This window comes from Carettochelys insculpta, chromosome 7 (assembly GCF_033958435.1).
Source record: "Carettochelys insculpta isolate YL-2023 chromosome 7, ASM3395843v1, whole genome shotgun sequence".
NCBI lineage: Eukaryota > Metazoa > Chordata > Testudines > Carettochelyidae > Carettochelys > Carettochelys insculpta.
This window is the reverse complement of record NC_134143.1, coordinates 11,765,418-11,787,928: the sequence shown is the minus strand read 5'-3', so window position 1 is coordinate 11,787,928 and position 22,511 is coordinate 11,765,418. Positions and strand designations below refer to the sequence as shown.

Sequence of the window (22,511 nt, the reverse complement as noted above, 5' to 3'; positions counted from 1 at the left end):
CCCAGAAGTTTCCATTTCCCCCTCATGCGTTGATACACTACTACAGTAGCCCTGTTGATGTCAGCATCTCCCTGTTCCCTTCCATGCACTCCTTCCCTGGCCCCTCCAAAAACAAAACCAGGCCACTACCCAGCAAGAACCTGTCTTTCCTTGCTAGGATGTGTCCCCCACCATTTACCCCCTAATTTCACTTTGAATATCTTTCCTGCTCTCTAACTTGAGCTGCTTCAAACACAGGCAGCTTCTCTAATCCTACTCTTCTCCAGGGGTCAGAACTGGAACTGGCAACAGGGGAGGTGTGTAAGTATAACAGACTACTACTGGGTGTGGTTCAGTGTTCTACGTAGTGGCTCGTAGACCACTTACATATAGAAAGATTGAGTCTCCTTTATGGTCTTAGCTAAGAGCCAGCTGGCTTTTAAGCTTAGACTGTAGAGGCTCCTGCACTAAGCTCCAGAGGTCTCAAGTTTGAATCCACTTGTGGGCAGTTACATAAGCAGATTCTCGTTCCTGGGAATGGTCCCAAGTTCCATGCTACCTCCACCCTCACACCTTGTCCATAAACAAAGTTTAAAGTTGAAATCAGTTTAAAAACTAACAGTTAAATTGGAGCAAAATCTTGTACAGAAGCTCAATTCAATTTCAACTTGGTTATATCAAAGCAGACTTAATAAGGAACTAGGTCCATTTAAATCATTAGTTAAGGTAGACTGATACAAACCAGGTTGGAATCAATATAGTTGTGTCCACATAACATTCAGTACCATTTGATTTAAAAAGCATCACATTTTTAGCTACAAACTATACCAGAGTTGCTTTAGAAAAGGCATTAAAATTTGGCACCAATCGAACTGGAAATTAACCACTTACCTTTTGGTGACCTGGGAAACAAAGATAAATCTGCTTTTGACCTTCATTACTTCAGAATGATTTATTAGATGACTTTATAACCACTTTCTCCCATCAGATTAAGTAAACACTCCTCTCTCTTTTTTTTTTTGTAAATGTGAAATATCAGGACTGATCAGTTCCCTGTCTTGGCTGAAAGCGATTTGCAAGAATGTTGGAGAACTGTCATAGTATAACTAAGCAGCTACTCTTGTTTTATCCCACAGCTTTGTGAGAATAGGTTCTTGGAGAATCTAAGTGACTCTGAAACATGGCTGCACAGTTCAGGCTTTCGGGATGTAAATATCAATGTGCACGAAAGTCCTATCATGTGACAATGCCCGGTGGTTACTCCCCGCGAGAGATGGCCAAATTAATGCGGGTGAGCTGCCGTCAGAACCCAAGGTCCTCGGGAGGGGCGATCCCACCAACCCCCAGGCAAGGGAAGAGCGCAGTCACTCCTGGAGCAATATAAGTGCTGAAGTTTACACTCTATTTCCCTGGCAGATAGAGGTCCGGACAGCAGGAGAGAGACCCAGGCACAGAATAAAGGATACTACTAATAAATAATTTATTAACAAAAAAGACAACAGGCAAACACACAGCAACAACAATAAAACATGCACATTAATCTACTCATGTTAATTACTATATTGACTATAACTATACTCTAACTTACAATTATTAAATTATACTTCATGTCGCTCTCCTGTACACTTGTTTTTATTTTACCGGAAAGGAAAAAATCTGGTTAGCGGATAAAGGGAGGAGGGAAGGTAAGGGGATCTGGGCCGGGGCGCTACACCCGGCCCAAGCGGCTGGTGGTGGGGACTGCCGGGTCTTAGCCGAAGTCAGCCCCCTCTTAACCCCAGCCCTTTCCCGGGGTCTCTGACCCAGTTGGGAGAAAAATATGAGAGTAAGGAAAAAGAGAATAGGGTAGTAGTAGTGAGGCCTTACGGCACTAAACTAATTACCTTATCTTATAAGTGTATTTATCTATCTATGAATACTACAATTATAACTAACTATAACCATCAAATTTAATCAAGTGTGTCTAATTTAGAGCGGGCTTTTTAGGCCCAGCCCCAAGGGGTCAGGCCCCCAGGCTCTGCCCTCCTCCTGCCGAAGGACGGCACAACGGAGGTCGCGACCCCCCCGTTCCCCTATTAGGGGTCCTGGTGCCCACAGAAATATTCGAATGTCTTTAAATAGAGTGTATGTATGCCTAGTTCAGTGGTGAATGAGGCCTCGGGCTCTGCCACGGGCCTAGTAAAGTTACGTGTCTCGATGATGATGTCCAGTCCAGTTAGTGGTTCAGTTCGGGTAGGTTGTCTAATCTGAGTAAGTTGTCTCAGCACCGCAACAGGGCGTAGGCGATGGAGTGACCAAAGGAGCAGCAGTGATGCAATGGCGTTGGTGGGCTTCTGGTTTCCTCACCGGGTACACAGTACCCGGGGCTGGGGCCCCGGGCCAGTTCGCCACCCGGTGCATACGCCGTAAAGCCCATTTGGTGCTCCTAGACGCAAGCGGGGTGCTTGGGTACAGTGAGGCGCTGGAGCGAAGGTGCCACTTCTCAGCTGACCAGCTGCCCCTGAAGCGAGCTGCAGCTGTGGTGAATTCAGCACTGCCCAAAGGCAGGCGCTGCCGTGATCTCAGCTCTTCGCTCTTATTGAGCTGGCCTCGGGAACAGCAGACGCTTTGTAGCCAGCACTCTCCCGTGTAGGGTCTGCAGAATCCCCGTCCCAGTACCCAAGGGCCAGCAACTGGGCTGACTGCTCAGAATTTGTAGAAAGTTCTCATGATTATTCATGATCTCATTATAATATCCATGATTCTATGCCACAGTTTTCAAACAGGTCCTCCTTTCGGCCGAAGGTTCTGGAAACCCTTCACCCTCGGCCAATCGGAGGATTCCATTTTAAACCTGGCTTCATGAATCATTCATGAGTTCAGGTTACCGGGGAAACCAACTGCCTCAGAGTGACCGTTGATGGGGGCTGCTAAATGGCAGCCTATGAGACTTTAGATTTTCCATGTACCTGCATTGATTTTACAGTGCCAGAGGTTTGTTTCCCCTGACACACGGGGGCGATAATGTCCTAGGGATAAAAAATCCCTGACATCACGTAATTCCTCCAAGCAGGTCCTGCAGGTGTATCTGAAATGTCCTAGTTGACGTTAATGGAGTCCTCTTCAAACAGGGCTTCATTAATGCAAACTAGACACCTTTCCATTTGTACCTTCATCATACACCTGGGGGAGTTACAAAACAGGTCTTTGGTAAACTACTTTACCAGAAGGGTGGTGAGGCACTGGAATGCATTGCCTAGAGAAGTGGTGGAATCTCTGTCTCTAGAGGTTTTTAAGTCCAAGTTTGACAGAGTCCTGGCTGGGATGACTTAGTTGGGGTTGATCCTGCTTGAAGCAGGAGGCTGGACTTGATAACCTCTCGAGGTCCATTCCAGCCCTATGATTCTATGATAAACACTGCCATTCACGCCCCCATAGTCCTAACCGTGGGGAAGTATAGACACCGCCTGACGCTTGGATTCTGACTCAGCCCAGCCCTACACACGTTTAAATCCATGCCTAGCTTCAAAGTTAGCTTAAGTGCTTTGCTGAATCAGGGTGTGAGATCAGATTGCAGCTTCGCAATATGGCTATTCAGATTCATTAATATCTTGTCAAAGACTTCCCTGGAATGGAAGAAGGGCAGGGGATGGGGGATTTAGAATGTTAAAAAATGTCCACAAAAGCAGATAATGTTTTGAAAAGCAGCAACTGTCGTAAGCCAACCTTTATACATCACAAAGGAGTGGGAGAAAATTTGTTTGCTTTGAAGTTCTCCATTCAGGTTAATGGGGAATTGTATGAGTCAATATTTCATTATAATTTATCTCTTATTCATATTACAATAGAATTCGGGCTCTAAGCCTTTGGAAATAAAAGGCATCAAAATATAAAATATATGTGAGGGGAACAGTGCATCTTAATGGCATTTGGCTGCAAAAATGATTCACATGAGTGAGATTAATGGATCTCTCTGTCAGGATAATGGTTTGCATGCTCCCTAACATCTGTCCCATGAAGTCACAGCTGCAGAAGCTGTTCCTGTTATAAATTAGCATTTACTTTCCTGGAGAGCCCTGTTTCCTGAGTAGCATAGATCAGAGAAGTACAACGTGTAGCTGAGCTGAACTGGATTCTGCTTGAGTAATAACACAATGATGTTCTCCTGTTAGAAGAACTGGAGGATCAGGTCAGTTAGAAATCTTTTATTTGCAGAACCAGCATTTTCTGCATTTATTATTTGCTCACACAGGGCCTCATACTACTGATCCTGAGCGCTACCTTACTTCTATGCTATGTCTACACAGAAGCCTTATTTTGAAATAAGATATTCCAGAGTAGCTTATTTTGAAATAACAGTTGCTACACACAAAAATGCATTTTGAAATAGCACTTAGCTATTTAAAAAATACATTGTGTGAACACATAGTACCTATTTTGAAATACAGGGATTGGACAAACTATGGCTAATTTCAAAATAGGCATGATTCCCTGTCTTAACAGCACATATTTCAAAATAGGCACCATTCCTCCTGCAATGAGGTTCACCAATTTCAAAATAACTCACCTGCCATTTTGAATTTTTTTCAAAAGAGCAGTTGCGTTGTGTAGACACAAGCAAACTTATTTCAAAATAGCAGCTGTTATCTTGAAATAACTTTCCTGTGTTACCGTAGCTATATAGCTGCTCTGTTTCTTGGAACAGCGCTTCTGGTAGAATAAGACACAATCAACGTGAGGAAGCGGGGTAGAATCAGACACATTATTTTAAGCAAAAGAAACAAACTGTGATGCAGCCTGACAGGAAGAAAAAATTCCTCACTATCAGTCATGACTACTCAAGGACCAGAAGGTGTTACTACTTTACTAGTCAACACTCAACATTTTCCTTTAATGGCTGGGAAAATCGGTGATTGCAAATGACTACATTTTGCAAATTAGCAGGCAAATGAACAAGACCATACTTACCAAGTGTTCTGCACCACAGCTGGTACTTTGTTCCTAGGAGGTACCATTTTTAAAAGCATCTATATGGCTCAAGAGCTTTTAAGTCATTTGGGAGAGTTACAAAGAGACCTTAAGGTGCAGAGAGGTGCCCCAGGGAAGCTGGGGTGGTTCAAAAGCACTTCCATTGATTTTAGGTGCTTTTAAAAATCTCAGTAGGTGGTTATATGTATCTGAAGGTAGCTCTAAATAGCTCAATAGTTGAGTCTTAGACTCTTCGGATAATGTTATATATAAGGTCCAATCCTGATGCACTCTGCCCTACTAATGTTAATGGGGTGCTGACGGCACACCCTGTTCCAGCACTTAGAGTGTAAGGCCAGAAAGGCCCACCAGCTCAGCTGGCCTGTGCTCTTGTACATCACAAGCCATGTGGCACCTGCACATGAAACTCAATAATCAAAATGAGACCAAAATGTTACTCCCACCAGAGATTAAACTATTATATGCCACATGCAAGGAATAGGATGTATGAATCTGACCTCGGGGTGGGAGGAAAATCCGCATATGGCAATTAGACACTGAGGATATGAGCAAGAAATGACCATCTAAGCCCTCAAGAAAAATAATAGTGACACTTTTGAATTCTGGCCCTCCCTCTCCCATGTCCCATCTCCAGTCATGGCCATCTCTGTTGTTTCAGAGGAAGAAGACCAAAAGACCATCATGAGGGAGGGAGGAGGAATAATCCTGCCCTGATTCCTGCAGGTGACCAGCTATCACCACAAAGCATAAGTTTTTTAGGAATATAGTACATAAATGGTAAAGGATCTCCAGGACTGCCAAGCTTTGCTGCCACCATTAAAAGCCCCCTGCTGATGTTCTTTCATGGAAGCATGGCTCATTTCAGTTATAATGATGGGAGTAAACTGTGCTTTGTTAAACTTCACTAGCCATGAAAGGCAGAGGGTCAGACACACCAGTGATGGGTGGGGCATTCCTCTGGGTTTCCATTAAGGTGATCAGAGGTGGGTAAGGGTGAGTGTCATTCCTGGTTCTGTTTACGTCAGTCTCAGCAAAGCTCATTGTGATAATTCATTCATTATTATTTTGAGGTTAAAGATATAGAAACCTGTAAGCATAGTGGTAACTAGTCTCTCTCAACTGTATTTAGCCTAGATAGAGTCATGTCAATCTCCAGAGATACGATATGGCCCCTTTTAGTCTTGAGAGATGGTGGTTAGCAGCAGCGATGAGGATCTATGGGCAGTGTTTGAGTCTGCAGCTTCTCTCGTGGCTTATCCATCCAGTATTGGATTTGTGTAGTTTATTGCAATAACCGCATGTCAGTCTATTTTCAAATTCTTAAGTCTGAGAGTTTTTCTTTCTAAGATGAAGTTCTTTTGCGTGGCTTGCACATATACTACCAAAGGATGAGGTACCTTATCATAGCAATTGTTGCCAGGTAATTTGACCTGATGACACAGATTCCCAGAATTTTGGATTGATGTTGAATTTTTTAATGACATTTTTGCATGTATCCTTGAATCTTAGCTTTGGTTTTCCTCCTGTTCTCAACCCACATGATGATTCACAAAGAGGATTTCTTTGGGAAGACGTTCATCACCCATTCTTCTCACATGACCAAGCCATTGTAGTCTTCTGCTGTTGAGGATTGCTATGAAGCTAGGAATGCCAGATCTTGACAGGACATCTGCACTTGAAACTTTATCTGGCCAGTTGATATTCATAATTCTGCAGAGGAAGCAAAGATAGAAGACGTTCAGTTTTTTCTCCTGGTTCGAGTAGGTGGTCCATGCCTCAGAACCATATCGTAGGATACTCAATACACATGCCTGATAGATTAGTATCTTTGTTTTCACTGTCAGCTTAGGACTGTTCCATGCTCGTTTTGTACTCTGCCAAAAACTGCAGCTGCCTTCCCAATTCTGACGTTCAGTTCTTCATCCATGGATAGGTTTGTGGTGACACTAGATCCAAGGTAACAGAATTGTTGAACCACATCTAAGGGGCTGTTATCCAGAATGACATTGGTTTGCTGAGATATACCTTGAATGAATACAACAGTTTTCTTTATGCTTATGACAAGGGAAAACAACTTGCAAACTCTGAAACTGCTTATTTTGGACCTCTCTCTCTCTCTAAAATGAACACTCTCCCTGTTTTTAATTTACTTCCACTAACACTAGAACAGAAGTAGAAGATGACATTCCTGTTGCAGAGAAATCTGTCTGCTCCACTGAGCTACAGTATCATTATTTACTTCAGGCATGTGGTGCAATATTTTGATTAACACTTGTTGTTGCATCATTTTGGAGTAAAGTTTCCATTCCAGCCATGACCTGGCGCCAAGTCAATCTGAGGGGCTGGAATAAGGCACACCATGTTTCAAGAACTACAGCTGTTTGGAAACATCAAGTGTCAGCAAAGAGAGCACAGGTCAGCAGGAGCTCCACAATCAATTCCTCAGGAACAGTATCTGACCGGGTCTCAGCTCTGCTAAATCAATATATAACCAAAGGGTCAATGTCTGAAGATGATCAGAACCTTTCCAACCATCAACATTTGCAATCAGCCACACCGTCCATCAAAGAGCTGGAGCATGTTCTGGACAGCTGCAGGGTAGAACTGAACCATGTAGATGAAGTGTGGCCTAACCTATATCTAGGTGACATGTAAGTGTTATTTGAAATTGTTCCATTCCTTATAAGCTGTCTCACTGGTTTACTCAGTGGTATCTTTTAAATAACTATAAGTCTTAAAACTGACTCTTAGATTAGACCTGGAGAGTGCATTGCGCAGTGAAGAAAGGACTTAAACCAAAGAATACAGTTGGAAGAGAGTTTCCATCTGCAATATTTTTCTCTATTATTTTGCACATAATTATTACAATTCTATTAATAGATTTCACAAATGGTACCTTCTCAGGTTGTGTTCGCAACTGAAGTACAGAATTCTCTGAATTTAGTGCAGAACTTTTCTCATTTCATGAGCCGTGTTTGGTATTTCATCAGCTTCTGATGTAATGAATATTTTCATATTAAAAAATTTAACATTCTAAAATTTGTTGTTAGAGCAAACTATCTTCAGCTAATTTTTTTTGCTCAGAAATATGACCATTTGCTAATGAAACCAGTGCCATTACTAATCATTGATTAAAAAGTTTGTGATAAAGTTGAGAAACTACCTATCAGCACAGCATGGATTACACATAGCCCTGACCTGGAGGGGGCAGAAAAGGAGAGAGCCTGGCTCAGTTCAGGACTGACTGGTGAAGAGGCAGAACTAGTTACCGCTGTTCCTAAAGCAGAAGGATCACTAGCACTGTTCCCTATAATTTTTCCCATCCCTATGCAGAAAAATTTTGTTATGTGCACCAAGGCATGTGTAGATGTGCACCACCAGTAAAAAACCACATGCTGCTGGCTGTGGGCACTCTGCTAATCAGCAGATTAGCACCAGAAAATCTCTCCTGGATGACCGTCCAAGTGCACAGCTTACAGGGAATGCTGATCACCAGTCTGCAGACCAAAGGAGCCACTAGGAAGCATGTTCTGATTCCCAGCCAAAGGAGACAGCAGAAAAGAGCTAGGAGCCTCCATTAACTGGGGGCCAGAGATATTCGGGCTTTGACTTCACCAAACTTATAGTTGCCTCACCTGAAGGAGCCAGGAACCACAGGAGGATGCTGTTCAAGAGCCATGAGAGGACCACAGGAAACAAGCCATCCCAACAAATTAGACTTTAGTGGTCATGCCCCAAATTAAAGGGATACAGGTAGGAAATTGCCAAGGGCATTGAAATTAAACTCCCTGTTTGGAATACCCCAGTTCAGGAATCAAATTCCACAGGGCCCTGGGCTGGGACCTGATGGAATGGGAGGGTCCAGGACCTCTTACCCTCCACTGAATGAAAGACTGAGGCACCTAGAGTGAGGAACCCTAGAGTGGGCACCTAGAGTGGGGAATCATTGAAGTCAATAAGATGTAAAAATTTACTTAAAGTTGTACATGTGCTAAATGTCTTTGCTGATTCAAGGCCTTGAGATAGAGGAAGTTTTTCTTAAAAACCCAATTTTAATCCTTTTCTACAGCTCCCCCAGAAGACTCTAACTTTTCTGACACTTTCTAAGCAGAGATTTTCTGGGAAGTTTGGGAAAAATCAGAAAAGCAAATGTAACTGTTTACTGCGAGGACTTCCAATACTTAGGGTTTTGAAAACCGGAGAACTTCTGTAAAGCCACCAAGGGTAATTTTGAGACGGTATTCGTTGGACTTGACTGAACCTCATTTCAACCTTAGAAGTTTTTATTGTTTAGAAACATACTAAAAAGAGTTTCCCTTTTGCTATGATGTGTAATTGCATAGGAGGTCAAATCTTGTTCTTATACCTCCTAGTGTGTTTTGTTACACTCTAACCCTTTAGAAATGTGATTTTGCTGACCTAAAAATACGTACATATATGCCTAACTTCATCCTGAGTTCCTGTGGGGGTAGTCCTATGCTTAATATTTGCCAGAGCAAGGCTATAGGTGAGTTTCACAGTTGGACAAAATTATACCCTAAGCAGAAAACTCTTGGCTTGCAGAACTCCCCTTGGAGTTTATCAACAGTCCATGCTTGGGAAGGCCTCCTGATAAGGAATAAAAAGGAAGAAGCTGTCATTAGAGGCTGTAAAGCTGACAGAGGATGATTCCATTCGAGCCTTACAGAGGTCCCCTGTGCAAAGCCCTTTGATCTAAATGTTGTGCAGGGTGGCTAGGATTTCACCCTTCTTTTGCTTCTTTTCCATGCAAGAAGCAGCATCAATTTTGTTATCTGTGCAAGTCTAGAACCTTGGTTTTATCCCAAACAGGTTCCCTTGCAACATCCACAGGCTGAAACATCTGGAAACAAAAATGATGGTAATTACCATAAGATAAGAAGGTTGCTGCTAGTGATTCTTTGGCCACATTTCTCTTTGATAATATTCCAAAATCTGTAAGTCTTAGCAGAAACTGATCAAATCATAAAATAATGAGTAAGCATGTGCTGGGGAAACAAGCCCATATGTTTTAATAATTACAACAATGCTTTATGTTTCAAATTTTGCAAGTGCAAATCATGAGTTCTAATCCGCTTTCCAAACCTGTTGGGTTTGAGGCCAGTGATCCTGCAGTGATGTAACCGAAGTCTTGTCCATGCTGGCAGTAAGTCACAATTACAGTAATTGGTAGCCATTTTTTTGGTCATTTTTACTTTAAAATGCATTCTTCTGGCTGAATGTTACGATGATGCCAGGGCAAATCTGTATTCTTTCAAGAATAGTCTTGGTTTTGTTTGTTTTAAATCCCTGGTTCCATTCCACAGAACAATGTCTATGTGTGCCCTGCAAAGAGCCAAGGGCAGAAACTGCTGCTGCTGTAATAAAGAATTGAGCCACTCAACACAGCCAATCTTGAATACTGAAGAAGATCACAGAGTTATTTAAAAAGTGTAATCAGTATAAAAGCAAAACTGGATTTAACTGGTATTTACTGAGAACTGCAAACAGGATTTTCCCCTTCATTGAAGTTAGCAGGATCATTTGCATAAGCATCCACTACTACAGGCCAGGCCAAATATAGCCCATGGGTCAGATCTGGCCTGTAGGAGCCTCAGCCAGCTCCCTGCCTGCCCTTCTGCTGCTCGGTGCTCAGATAAGCCGGCTGCAGGGCTCTGCAAATGCTGCAAGCCCGCAGAAGGGGGGAACAGGCCTCTCACACTGCCCCTATGCCTAGAAAAATCTTGCTGCTCCCATTGACTGGTTTCCTGTTTGCAGGATGGTTAGCACGTGAACTACCCTCCCCCTCCCGGGGCTCGCAGCATTCTGTTCAGAGCAGGGCACACAGCCCCTGCATCTGCTCTGAACACGTGCAGGGCCATGGAAGGCAGGAGACCTGGCTAAGGAACCTGCTGGGCTGCTAGCCAGAAGCTGCCTAGGTAATTGCCTCCCAGCCAGAGCCTGCCCCTGGCACCTCAGCCCCCCTCTTCCCCAACCCTCTGTTCCCCTCCCTCACCCCATACCCCACACAATTCAAACCCTCTGTAGCCCTGCTCCTTCACTCAATATCCTGCACCCCTCCTCCAGGTCACAACCCCTTCCAGACCTTGCACCCTCATCCCCTACCCCTTGATCACAATGCAAATCCCTACACCCAGTCCTGCTCCAGTCACAGCCCCCTCCCAGCTCCAGCACCGACCTCCAGGTCAGAATCCTCTGTGCACCCATACACTCTTTCGGACCTTGTCGCCAGTCACAATGCCTTTCTTCATCCAAACTCCCTCCCAGATCCCACGCCCCTTCCTGCACCCCAGTTCCCTACCATAGGCTCCCTTCTACACCCAACCTCCATCTGATACAGCACGCCTTCTCTGTTAATATCATGCAAGAGCGTGGCCCGGACCACTTACTAAATTCTTGGAGTGCCACCCTCATCAAAAATCATTGCCCATCCCTGCACTACTGTCTGCACACAGCATCTTCTTGGGGTAGGATGGGGAGAAGCAAGGAAGATAAGGAGAAGAAATAGGACTTTGAAGTTAGACCCCCAGTGCAAAATGCAGTGGAGACAGTAGAAATCTTTCCACTGAGCTCAAGAGGCTTTTGAATCAGCCCCTTTCTGGCCCTTTTGCCAGCAGAGATGAATAACATTAGAACTGTGCCATATAGCCGAGCAGTCCATAGTGCTGACCTAGAATTACAATTTTGATGGCCTATTTCCTGGGCATTATCCTGTGTAATCACACAGGAGGCTATGTGGCAAGTAAAAGAAGAAAGAATTATCTAGAGTTGAGACTATATTTTGCTCATAGAGCCTTTTTCATCTGGAGTTTGAAAGCTAGCCACCCAATTTCTCATACTGTGCAAACCTCTCTCCTTTAAATCAGAATACTAATGACTGACTGCTGTAGATGCTGCCGTTCGTCACAGAGGATCCCAAGCGCTCAACAAAGTAGTACCTGGGTGAACAGACAGCACCCATCATGAAATGTAGTGCCTTTGGGGGTGGGAGGTGGCAGCTCTTGAAAAGTACAGAGCAACGCTGCACAACAGTTCAGGGCAAACCACCAAGAATGCTCTTCACAAATGACTCTAGCTGCTGAATGTTGAGCACACAGGGTGTAATTAACAATTGTAAGGTAGCCAGGTTCCTTGGGCAAACACCTGTGTCCTGCAAAAATGCAATCTGATTTGATTACAGGTTCAGGCACGATGGCTGCAGGCTACACTAAAGGCTTGACTTTGTCCTTTCATGTTGAGAGATGCTGAGCCAGCAGGGCCAGCAGCCACTGTGGGCCCATGAGCAAGGTGGGGGGGGCGGGCAGCTTTGCACCCCAGAAGGGGCGGAACCTTGGGTAGAAGGGGGTGGGACTGTGGGCAGTCAGCCCTTCGCACTGCCCAGAGCACAGTGCTGGGCCCTCCCCTGACTCTCAGAGCCCAGTGGAGCAGCAGAGTAGCATTCCTGCACATTTCCATAGGGCTGGGCCTCTATGCAATGGACCCCTTTTCCCGGCCCACCCCCATTGGCAGGCCTGCACTCAGCCCATTCATGAAGTGAACATCCTTGTCAAGCAGTCAGGGCCAACAATTCCCCTTGACTTCAGTGGGAAAGGAGGCAGCTTTGTATTTCCCAGGATCTGACTTTTAATTCTCTCAAACTCCCAGGGACTTAGAGATGTAAATGCAATTGCCTTGTTTCTGCATGCAGCTCAAATGTGCTCATCAGACTGGAAACCACAACTTGCTGGCTCGTGCCTGGTGTTATGACAGGCACGCAATGGATCTCCAGGTGCAACAGGTCCCAGACTGCTCAGGGACATTCAGTATCAATAGGAGATGCCAGGAACTGGATCATATTAGGTTCTTCCCTGTAACACTTTTTCTTATGATTCTGCCTCTCTCATTCTTGGTAGCGTGATTGCACATGACAAGGAAGAACTGAGGAAACGTGGCATCACCCATGTACTGAATGCTGCACATTCAGCCTGGGAGAGTAAAGGAGACCAAGCCTTCTACGGGCAGGATATCCATTATTGTGGAATAGCTGCAGAAGATTCAAATGATTTTAACCTGCGTGTGCATTTCTACCCTGCCTCAGCATACATTAATAAAGCACTGAGTGCTCCAAATGGTACATGCCTCTCTTGAGGATATTTTGTGCTTATGTAGTACTTTTGGCCTAGGATCACCAGTTGCCTTACAAACATTACCCAATGCCTTTGGGAGACAGACTTTAACAGTGCATGCACCCCTGGAGCACCTCCAAGTGGCAGAGTGTGGTATCACAGTCCTTTTCTTATGCCTGCAGGCTAACTTTGGTGTGTCTGAAATGGCTTTGCCCTCTGACCAAGTCAGAGTATCTGAATGATCTCCTGCCAGGGCATTAAAGAGTCCAATAAACAAAGGAGTTATCTTGCCATCACTATGGTCTTCAGCCTTGCTTTGGGTCCTTTAAATTCAGCCTTTTACCCAGGCTCCCAGATAAGCTGCATCCCATTCTTGGGGATTACACCACTTTACCTTGAGCCACTAGGGGAAATCAGGGCTCCCTGTTACTTTGGGTCTCTGGCCCAGTAACCCAAAAAACAGCAGCCACATGCTGCTCGTTACAATTTGTTGCTGCTTCTTGCCTAGGCCTCCTCCTGCCTGGACCTTTGAGCTTCATGCGTAGCTCAGGTTTAAGGCTCTCATGTCCTCTCTCCCCCAGAGACTCAGCTATGCACAGTAGAGCCAGAACCCAACTCTCTGGTTATCCCTAGACCTCCTGTGGCCAGAGAGGCAAAACTTTCCTTACACCTCTCTGGTCCCAGCCAGCAATTCACCTACGAAACCTTGTAGCTCCTTTTGTCCGATACCTGCCGGCTCAGACAGGCTGTCACCCTTGACAGAAGGGAAGAAAATGGGCCAACAAGAGGTTAAACAACATACAGAGTCACACAGCAGGTTGGTGGCAAAGACAGGCAGTAGGGGCCCTCTTTTTTTCCCTAGATCATATTATCTCTTTTGAACAAGCAGGAAAAGGCCTATGGAGGAGGATTTTGTTTAGCGAGCAGCTAATCTATAAAAGCTGGGATAGGGTGGCAGCACTGTTGTTTAAAATCACTCTACATTGATTCCTCAGAACACCAGTGCATGCAAATCATTACTCAACAGACTAGGATGGAGCCCAGAGCAGATGTTGCAATAAGTTGTGATACCAGTTATCACAGAGAGCTGTGTCAATGAGCCATTGGCAAGGTCCAGGGTCAGGCTGTTTCCTTCTGTGATAAATCTATCAGGACACAGGCCAGCAGTGCCAGTAATTACTATTTACTTATGGAAAGGATCACTGCACCACGAGAGGGCTAGATTCATCCCAGCGGCCATCAACCGCATCTCCAGCTGGTGGAGTGGCATGTTACAGGAGATGCAGCCCAAAGGAGAGGGCAGGCACTCTCTCCTCATGTGAACTCCCTCAGAAGGATCCACCAGGGAAGGCAGTTGCAGATTCTGACAGGCTTCAGTATGGATGTACTGAATAAACACATCTTCCTGCAACCCTAGACACACACACACACACACACACACACACACACAATTCCCAACCATCACAAGCATAATTTTGAGCCATGATTGTTCTTTCTAGGCCCCTTAATGGAAGCTGGGTTGAGGGTTACTTTTTTGCCAACACTGCCTCTCTTTGCCCTCTGAGTGGATTTTCTGCTGCAGCGGCCATGCCCTATAGAAAATGATGTTCATTAGAAGGAAATCTACCTCAGAGATAGCAAGTATCTCGTGGATTCTGAAGTCTGACTCTCTCCATTGTACAGTTTGAACCTCTCTAATCCAGAACCCTCTTGTCTTGCAGTATCTGTAATCCAGCATGATTTTAGTTAGCCAAACCACCACTTATCACAGGTATGGCCAAGTTTTCTGTGGTCCCATAAAGTTTGCGTACAGCCACCTGTCCTGGCTCTCTGTTCTGTGCTGTTATTTAGCTGTAATTTGCCCCAACTGTATTTTAAGACACAAGTAAGCAGTGGAAGTGTTGGTAATGTGTTAGACAATATTGACCTCCCGTGGTCCAGCAAATTCTCTTGTCTGGTACAGGTCAGGTCCCAAGGGTGCTGGATGAGAGAGGTTCCACCTGTAGTAGGGCCCCTGTTGTAAGCTGTGAGAGTGCACTAGCTATGGTAAAACTCAGTAGGCACTCGCCCTCTAAGGCCGGAACAAGAGCCCATATGACACAGCTGCATCCAATGCCATGCTTCTTTTAACACCATGACAGGCCCCATATGGTTAGCACTGACCCGCTAGTTAACCACAGGAAACATATGGCACCTCCATACCTTTATTGAGGCACCACTTCTGGGTTTGAGAGCATCGTCTCATCTCTTGGCCCACTTAGTACATGGCCTCTCTGCCAAGATTGCCAACGATGCCACAGAACAGTGCTGCATTTTGAGCAGGGACTACCTGTCCACAATTAACTTGCCTGAAACCTCCACCCTATTTCACAGGCTGGAGGGTGAACAACTATCACATTCAAACGACTTTTGGTCATTGACCCAGGATGCATTCCAAGCAGTGCCCAGGAGGTGAAAACTAAGCTAGTGCATGATCAGTGTGTGGAGTGGCCTAAGCATCTATTGTTATACTCTTGAGCACAATTTATCTTGTTTCTCTTCTTCAGGAAAGATCTTGGTTCACTGTGTCCTTGGTAAAAGCAGATCTGCCTCCTTGGTGCTGGCTTACCTTATGATCTATCATCACTTCTCACTGACCGATGCTGTCCAACGTGTCATCCAGCACCGAGCCGTTTCACCGAACCGAGGGTTCCTGACACAGCTGCAGGACCTAGACATTGAGCTGCAAGACAAGACAAACCAGTGTGAGCTCTTATAATAAGACAAAATCTCCCCACTATAGACCAGCTTTTGCCTCCCCTCTAAGGTGCCTCAGAGCACACAGGGCACTGAACAGCAGTTAAACAGCACAGTCTTTGATGCCTTCCTAAAGGGGCCCAGATGTGCTGGCTCATCGTGACCCTGTGAAAGAGAAAACACAGATAGAGGGCTAGCAGGCTAACCATTAACAAAGGGCGTCAGAGAGCTGCCCTTGGCTGGCATTAATGGAGTGATGCGCCCACACAGCCATCCCAGAAGAGAAATCTCCACCCTTGTAAAAGAATGTCCTGTACTCCCAAATTCTTTATCTCCTATCTTACAAGTGCAAATTAAGTAAGAATTGCCCCTTGTAAAAACTGGCGTCACAAAAGACAGACCAGTATGATCTGGCACCATAGATAAGAAAGAGAATACGTGACCCAGGGGGTATAAAGATGGGCCCAGCAGCACTCTGACTCTGAGTGCATCTTCACCAACTACCTGCTGGTTGGGTCAGGTGATTGCCTCCCGAGGTCCGCAACTGGGGACGCCCAACCTCGTATTCGTCTTTCCGCGGAATTGAGTGACCGATCCTGGCTTGGCTATGTGGGTATCGAGAGACGCAAGGAGGGTAAGATGTACCCACATTAAGGTCTCCTTTTGGTGTGCACAGTTAAAGAAATTAGAGCTCTATAGATAGAAGTTGTTGTATTAAGACGTCGTTGTATTGGATTGTAACATAACCTGTTAACACCTGTACTCTGCTAGCATATAAGAAGTAGACAATAGCCTTTTGTAACCGCACGCTCATAAACTGTAGCTTAATAAACTTGCAACTAGTTAAGATCTAAGCCTGACTGCTGTTAGTCTCTGTCACTGCAACACAGCCAGCACAATAAAAGAACTTTAACCGTTTGGTTACCACAGCCTGGCCGTAGGTGAGAGTGCTAGGAGCCTAGCCTCGAGTCGTGCCGCCTCCATGGGGCAGACTCCTGGAGCACCCGTCAACCAATCCAGGTTGCCCGCTGCGACGGGACAGTGTGTCCTAGCAATTAAAGTCTCGGGTGTGGAAAGGCTCTTAGTGCTACCATTGGGGCACCTGTCAGCCAATCTTGGTCACCCGCTGCGACGGAGCTGTCTGCTCTAGCAGTAAAAGACTCGTGTTTAGGACCCTGGGGCATCTGTCAGCCTGGCCCAGGCTGCCCACTGCGAAGGGGCCCTGAGCTCTAGCAGTTAAAGACTTGGATGGTAACAAGGGCATAGTTGGTACCTCACCGCACATTACCCGGACACCGGCTAACAGAGAAGGAGAAAAAAACATCAGCATATGAAGTGTCCGGACTGTTAAAGGAAGTAAGAAGATTCAATTAATCTGAACTAAAATCTAATACCAAAGCAGCATCCTCCTCCTCTCTGAGATTTTGTGGATGGGAGGATGTCACAGTCTGAACATGGGACTGGCTCTGAATTTCACATTTGATGCCCCCCTCTCTCTCACTCACTCTCTCCAGATGGTTTGGCTCCACCTTTGATCTGAACAGTCTTGAACTGCAGTCTTGGTGGGGCAGCCATGTTAGTCTTAGCTTCACAAACAACAAGAAGTCCTGTGGCACCTTAGGGATTAACAAAGGAAGACTCCAAGTTAGTCTCTTAGGTGCTACAGGACATCTTGGTAATCTTGATCTTTGGGAAGGTCAAAATCCAGATCCTAATTTGTAGTTTGGACCTGTCTCCAAAAAAGAAGAAGTCAACTAACCGTCAACTGCAGAGGCTCTTTGTGCATCCTCTGCCCTTCTGTGACTGAACCCACATATCCCAGTAATCTAAGATGAAGAGAACCCTGCACCAGCCCTCACCCTTTGCCAGGCGCAGTTCACTTTAGCTGATATTGGAGATGGGTGATTCTCATGGAGTCTGAGGCTATTCCACTGAATGTTTGCTTTTTTTCCTGTTTTTTTTTTTTTTTTTTTTTTTACAGTTTAAACCCCCGGCTTCCACATCCCCCACCCATGCTCCCACAAGCAACAGTCAATTCAAATGGTCTGTGGGTAGGGGGGATACATTTCTCTGTGAATGACAGCACTTAAGACCTATACTAAGGAGAGAAATAACTATCAAATGATAGGCTGGCCTGAGCTAGCATCTTCCAGGCTATAAGTGCACTGCAGTTATATATTCTACAGGTTACAGACTCTCTCCATCTACTCCCTTTTCCGTTTTTTTTTTTAAACCCTCATTCTGCATTTTCTTGGTACTCTGCCAATGTGTGTTTCCTTTTCCCGCAGGGATTTTTGTTCCTCTGTCCTGTTTCCCACTCCTCTTCCAGCCTCTCCTCAGCTGAAAGCTCCACATCACAGTCACATTTAAACCCAAACTTGCAAGCGCATAGGTTCTCATGGATTTGAGGTGTCAGTCCGGCCCCTCCCTGGTTCATGTAGAACATCCCTGCTGCACGTACTCCCCTGTGGGCCTCTCTGTGGGTAGCTCTTCTCCTGGTGGTGTTTCTGCTTTGGCAATGCCTCAGTACCTTACAGAAGCCCCTTCATTATGACTTCATGGAGTTTTAGGGGTAGAGCTGGGGAGTGGCCACATGCTTCATGGTGTCATTCACTGCAGCCTGCCCATATATCAACACTAAATCACATTGACTCTTGCTGTCTCCTCTCATGCCTGCAGCCCAGGGCGATCCTGTGAATATCAGTGCTGTGATGGAAAGGAGTCTCTTTCCCATGAATCGCTATCTGTGAGGTTGGACTGACTTCCTCACACCAGTCAGGAACAATTGGCTGGAAATGTTGCAAGTGGAACCTCGGGGAATTATCCTCTCTTCTCTTGCGGACTTCTGTCTGGAAGAAGCTGGGCTGGCACACATAGCCTGGATCTCGCACCTTCCAATTGTCCATCAAATCATGACATTGCTGCTGTTTGTATTATGCAACAACTCTAGCCTGGTGCTTGGTTCCAGCTCTGTTGGATATATTTGGTTACCTGGGGTGTTCTTGTTTTCCAAGAGCCAGACTCTGCATTGTGTGTGTTTTAATACCATCATAGAGCAGCTAAGTGTTACCACATCACTTATTTGGAGCGTGTGTACAGTTACACTGGGGTTTGGGACGCTGTGCTTTTGACAGCTTGTCTGAGTGACGTACATTTTTCTCATTCAGCAACTATCAGGTTTCTTTTGGGGAGGGAAAAAAAAAAGAGAACAGGTGAAAAGGCCTCTCTTCTCATTTGATGGGGCTCAGGGCAGAGTCAGTCTTGCTGCAAGCAAACCTGGTTATGCAGGAGAATCTCTCCAGGACAGAAAAACATGTTTACAGCAGAGATCTGGGGGTTACTGGCTCCTAAGATTTAGCAACATTTTCCACTCTGCCCCATAAACACTTTGCAAGCTCCTGCTTTAACTCACGCAAAACTGAAGTACACTTATGAGACAGTCCCAATTCTAGGCTTTCAGATGGGTAATATTTTCCATCCACCGCAAGCCACAGCAGCCGTGCAAATGGACAGACCACCAATGAAGTGGGGAGGCAAAAGGGACAGTTGCTCCCAGGCCCAGTGCTTCAAAGGGGCCCAGAGCTCTGGCCACTGCCACTGATACTTTGGCAGTGGTGGCTGTAGCTCTGGGCCCCTTTGAAGTGCTGTGGCAGCACTGTTCCAGCTGCGGGGGGCTGTGAGGGGGAGTTCCCCAGTTTGAATGTGCTGACTGCCCTTGGCCCAGCCCCTTCCGCTTAGGCCTCACCCCTTCCAGGGTGTGGGGCTGAGCCCACCTCCTACCTCGCCCCAGGGCACGTGCTGTCTGTCTGCACTGTTGCAAATGGACTACATGCTCATCAGCCATGACAGTCTGACTGCCCAGGTGCCAACCGTGCCCCAGCCAGTCCCACTTGGTGCAGCTGTCCTGCGTAACCATCCCCCACCATAAAAATGGCTGTATAGTTCTTTATGGTAAAAAAGCAAACACTGGTTGCTGCCTGGGGGAGTCTGTATCCCCCAAGGAGTGTTCTCCATTGTCCCAACCCTTTGGTTTCCCAAACCCTCCTCATCAGCTGTCCTGCTGTTCCTGTTCATAAGACCCTCAAGACCAAGATTTCCTCTTTGTGTTACCACCTATCAAGCACCAGAAAACTGATGGTTCTATACAAGCAAATAATCCCCAGAAGTTCCCTTGATCCCAGCCCTGTTACTTCCCCATCTTAGCTTCCTTAACCATTTTTGCATTGTGATCCTCAGTTTTGTGGAAGCGCCTCAACTCAGAGGCACCACAAAAATGCATCATTGTGCCACTCAGAGTCCAGACAGCTTAACAGGTGAGTGAGATTGGTGGGAGGCAGAAGGGGAAGGTGAATGAGTAAGCGATTGACCCACACAGAGTTGTGTATAATAACATGTTGTGTACGGTCTTGTACCAAAGCTTGTAACATTTGGTTATTATCAGGTACTTGGAGCATGGTTATGAATTTATGTAGATAAATCATAATTTGTGCTGCAACATTCAGCTCCACCTCGCAGCAGGGAGCAGTCAGACAGGCAGAGAAGGGCTCCTTCCCCAAAGAGATATGATGTGCCACTAGTCTTCATTTGAAAGCACAGACAGCCTGGCTAGAATTTCCCCACCCTGCACAACCATGAGTCATCTTGCCAGCAGATAAAAAAAATGGCAGGGAGGGTGTGGGAGGAACTCAAAATTTAATCTGAAGGCTTTATCCAGAAACTGCGGCACAGGAGGCTACCCAGGAAGTGCTGGATTCCTTCTATAACCAGCTGCAAAACGCTATGAAACGCTGCAAAAGCAACAGGTAGCATTCTGGAAAACAGAATTTGTTGATGTAGAGGCATAAAGCCTGAAGCGGCGTCTTTATGTGTATTTTCTGCAAAACTTATATGGGTTTGCTCTTTCGTTCCGATTTCAACTTTGAATCTATGCTCCTTCTCTTGAATAAACCTGTTTGTTTCTATGCTGAGCAGGACCCTGGTGTGTGACAAATTGATCACTTGCAGGCTGGTTTCTTGCCTTCAGGGGTGAGGAACCAAAGGGAAGATGTCAGTGTCCAGTAGTTCATTCAGGGTAGACAGCTTTGGTGACACTCAAGACCAGAAAAGCTCTTGGGTTCACCCTACAAAGAGTAACCAGGCTGGGCGAAAGCCAGATGAGACCTTCATTCTTGTGGCCTGGTTCACAAGTCACAGCAGCACAGCATGAAGGTACCCAAGATGACAGGGCAGGCACTGACAGAACCCCTGACTGGTTCAGTTGAACCCCAAAACATCACAGCCATGCAATCTGAACTAGAAACAGACCGAGCTTAGAGGTCATGATGCCACTCCCACAGCACTGCAATGGCAGCAGAGGCAGAGTATAGCCATGGGGTGGATGGGAATAGCCAGTCAGTGGTGGGGAAGACAGAGAAAGGACTAGGCGAGGATGAAGGGTCGATATCTGGCTATAAGGCTGGAAATATAGGAGGGTGGAGCTAAACGGCATTTTTAACATTTAGTTAGGCCAAGGGATGGAATATGAAGCCATCCTCTTCTCTGCTGCCATTTCAAGATGGTACTAAACCAATGGTGAACCAAGGGAGTAGTTGTTAGCCTCCAATGGCTGTGTGGTAGCCATGTAAAACGAGATGATGGGCTCCAGTTCCTACTGGCCATGTGCCCATATCACTGAAACCACCATTTAAGCAAGCTTCAGCTTGAAATTTCACTTGTGTTGGCTGTCCCAGCCAAGAGGCCACAGACCCTACGGACTACAGAGGCCGAACCCCCCTCTCACCCCAAAAGCTAATAATGGAGGAGCATCAGCCAGGTGACACAGGGAAGACTGCACAGTAACTGCTCAAGCTTAGCTATTCTGTGAGGTAACAGAGTACTTCCGTCTCCAGAACGGCCCATTTTGCATCATTCGTCTGAATTACGTTCAGAATATTTGATAAACAGGGAGACACATTTAATTGGTTTCCAGAACAAAAATCAAACTTTTCAACATATTCTGACTCAGCTCAGTTAAGTGAGAGTCTGCTTCAGGTCTATCCCCAGACACTTGTCCCTCCTGACGTCTCAATAGGCATGAGCTTTGCTGGCAAGCTAAGTGCCAAGGCCCCAGGTGTGTAGTCCCTCTCAGCCCAGCATGTAAACATGGATTTCAGTGGAAAGTGGGCACACGCTCCAAGCTGGATACCTGCTTCTGCGGTTGGAAATGGAGCCTGAGAATGAGAGCTGAAATGGGGGCCACAGAATGAGGAAGAACCAAGTGGAACAATCAGAAAATGTGATGCTGCAATACATCATGGGTGACCGATCAAAGCACAATTAGTTGTCCAGCTCTCAGTGAAGGTATCAGCCTCTTTGCAAATCTGCCCAACGTCTTATACCTGTATAGGTACTGAGCATCTTAAAGTTGCCACACATTCATCTTTTTATCCCAGAGGTTCACCTTGGCATGCACAAATTCTCTCTCGTACCTAAAAACAATGAGAAGTCCTGTGGCACCTTATAGACTAACAGGTAAGGTGCCACAGAACTTCTAGTTTTTTTTGTGGATACAGACTAACACAGCTACCCTTCTGACTCTTGTATCTATTGACATAAGTAGCAAAGGACCCAGTAGTGCGAGAAAAATCTGGAGTCTGAGGGGTTTAATCTGCACTTTTACAAGAAACATCCACCACACAAAGCATGACTGGCACTCTACACAGCTCC

The 22,511-nt window shown here is 45.8% G+C and overlaps 1 protein-coding gene and 1 long non-coding RNA gene across 13 annotated transcripts in view; one reads left to right on the top strand and one right to left on the bottom strand.

Annotated features, from left to right (window-relative positions):
• LOC142016009 (uncharacterized) overlaps positions 1-22,511 on the bottom strand; it is a 69,226-nt gene that overhangs the window by 2,066 nt on the left and 44,649 nt on the right. For 9 of the 11 annotated variants that reach the window (XR_012646261.1, XR_012646265.1, XR_012646260.1 and 6 more), the window contains one exon: positions 15,679-15,792. This is a non-coding gene — a long non-coding RNA (uncharacterized LOC142016009). Of the gene's footprint in view, positions 1-6,533; positions 6,658-9,921; positions 10,323-15,678; positions 15,793-22,511 lie in introns of those variants that run through there. The other 2 variants (XR_012646264.1, XR_012646263.1) reach the window with 2 other exon arrangements.
• Positions 6,914-22,506, top strand: LOC142016004 (dual specificity protein phosphatase 13A-like). Of its 2 annotated transcripts, XM_075000022.1 has the most exons (4): positions 6,914-7,598; positions 12,858-13,075; positions 15,617-15,814; positions 18,486-22,506. In XM_075000022.1, exons 1-4 carry the CDS (start codon positions 7,261-7,263, stop codon positions 18,554-18,556), a joined length of 825 nt encoding a protein of 274 aa, XP_074856123.1. In that variant the 5' UTR covers positions 6,914-7,260; the 3' UTR covers positions 18,557-22,506. The 2 variants fall into 2 exon arrangements, 1 of the variants encoding a protein (XP_074856123.1); XR_012646258.1 differs by lacking the exons at positions 12,858-13,075; positions 18,486-22,506 and having other exon boundaries at positions 7,460-7,598; positions 15,617-15,754.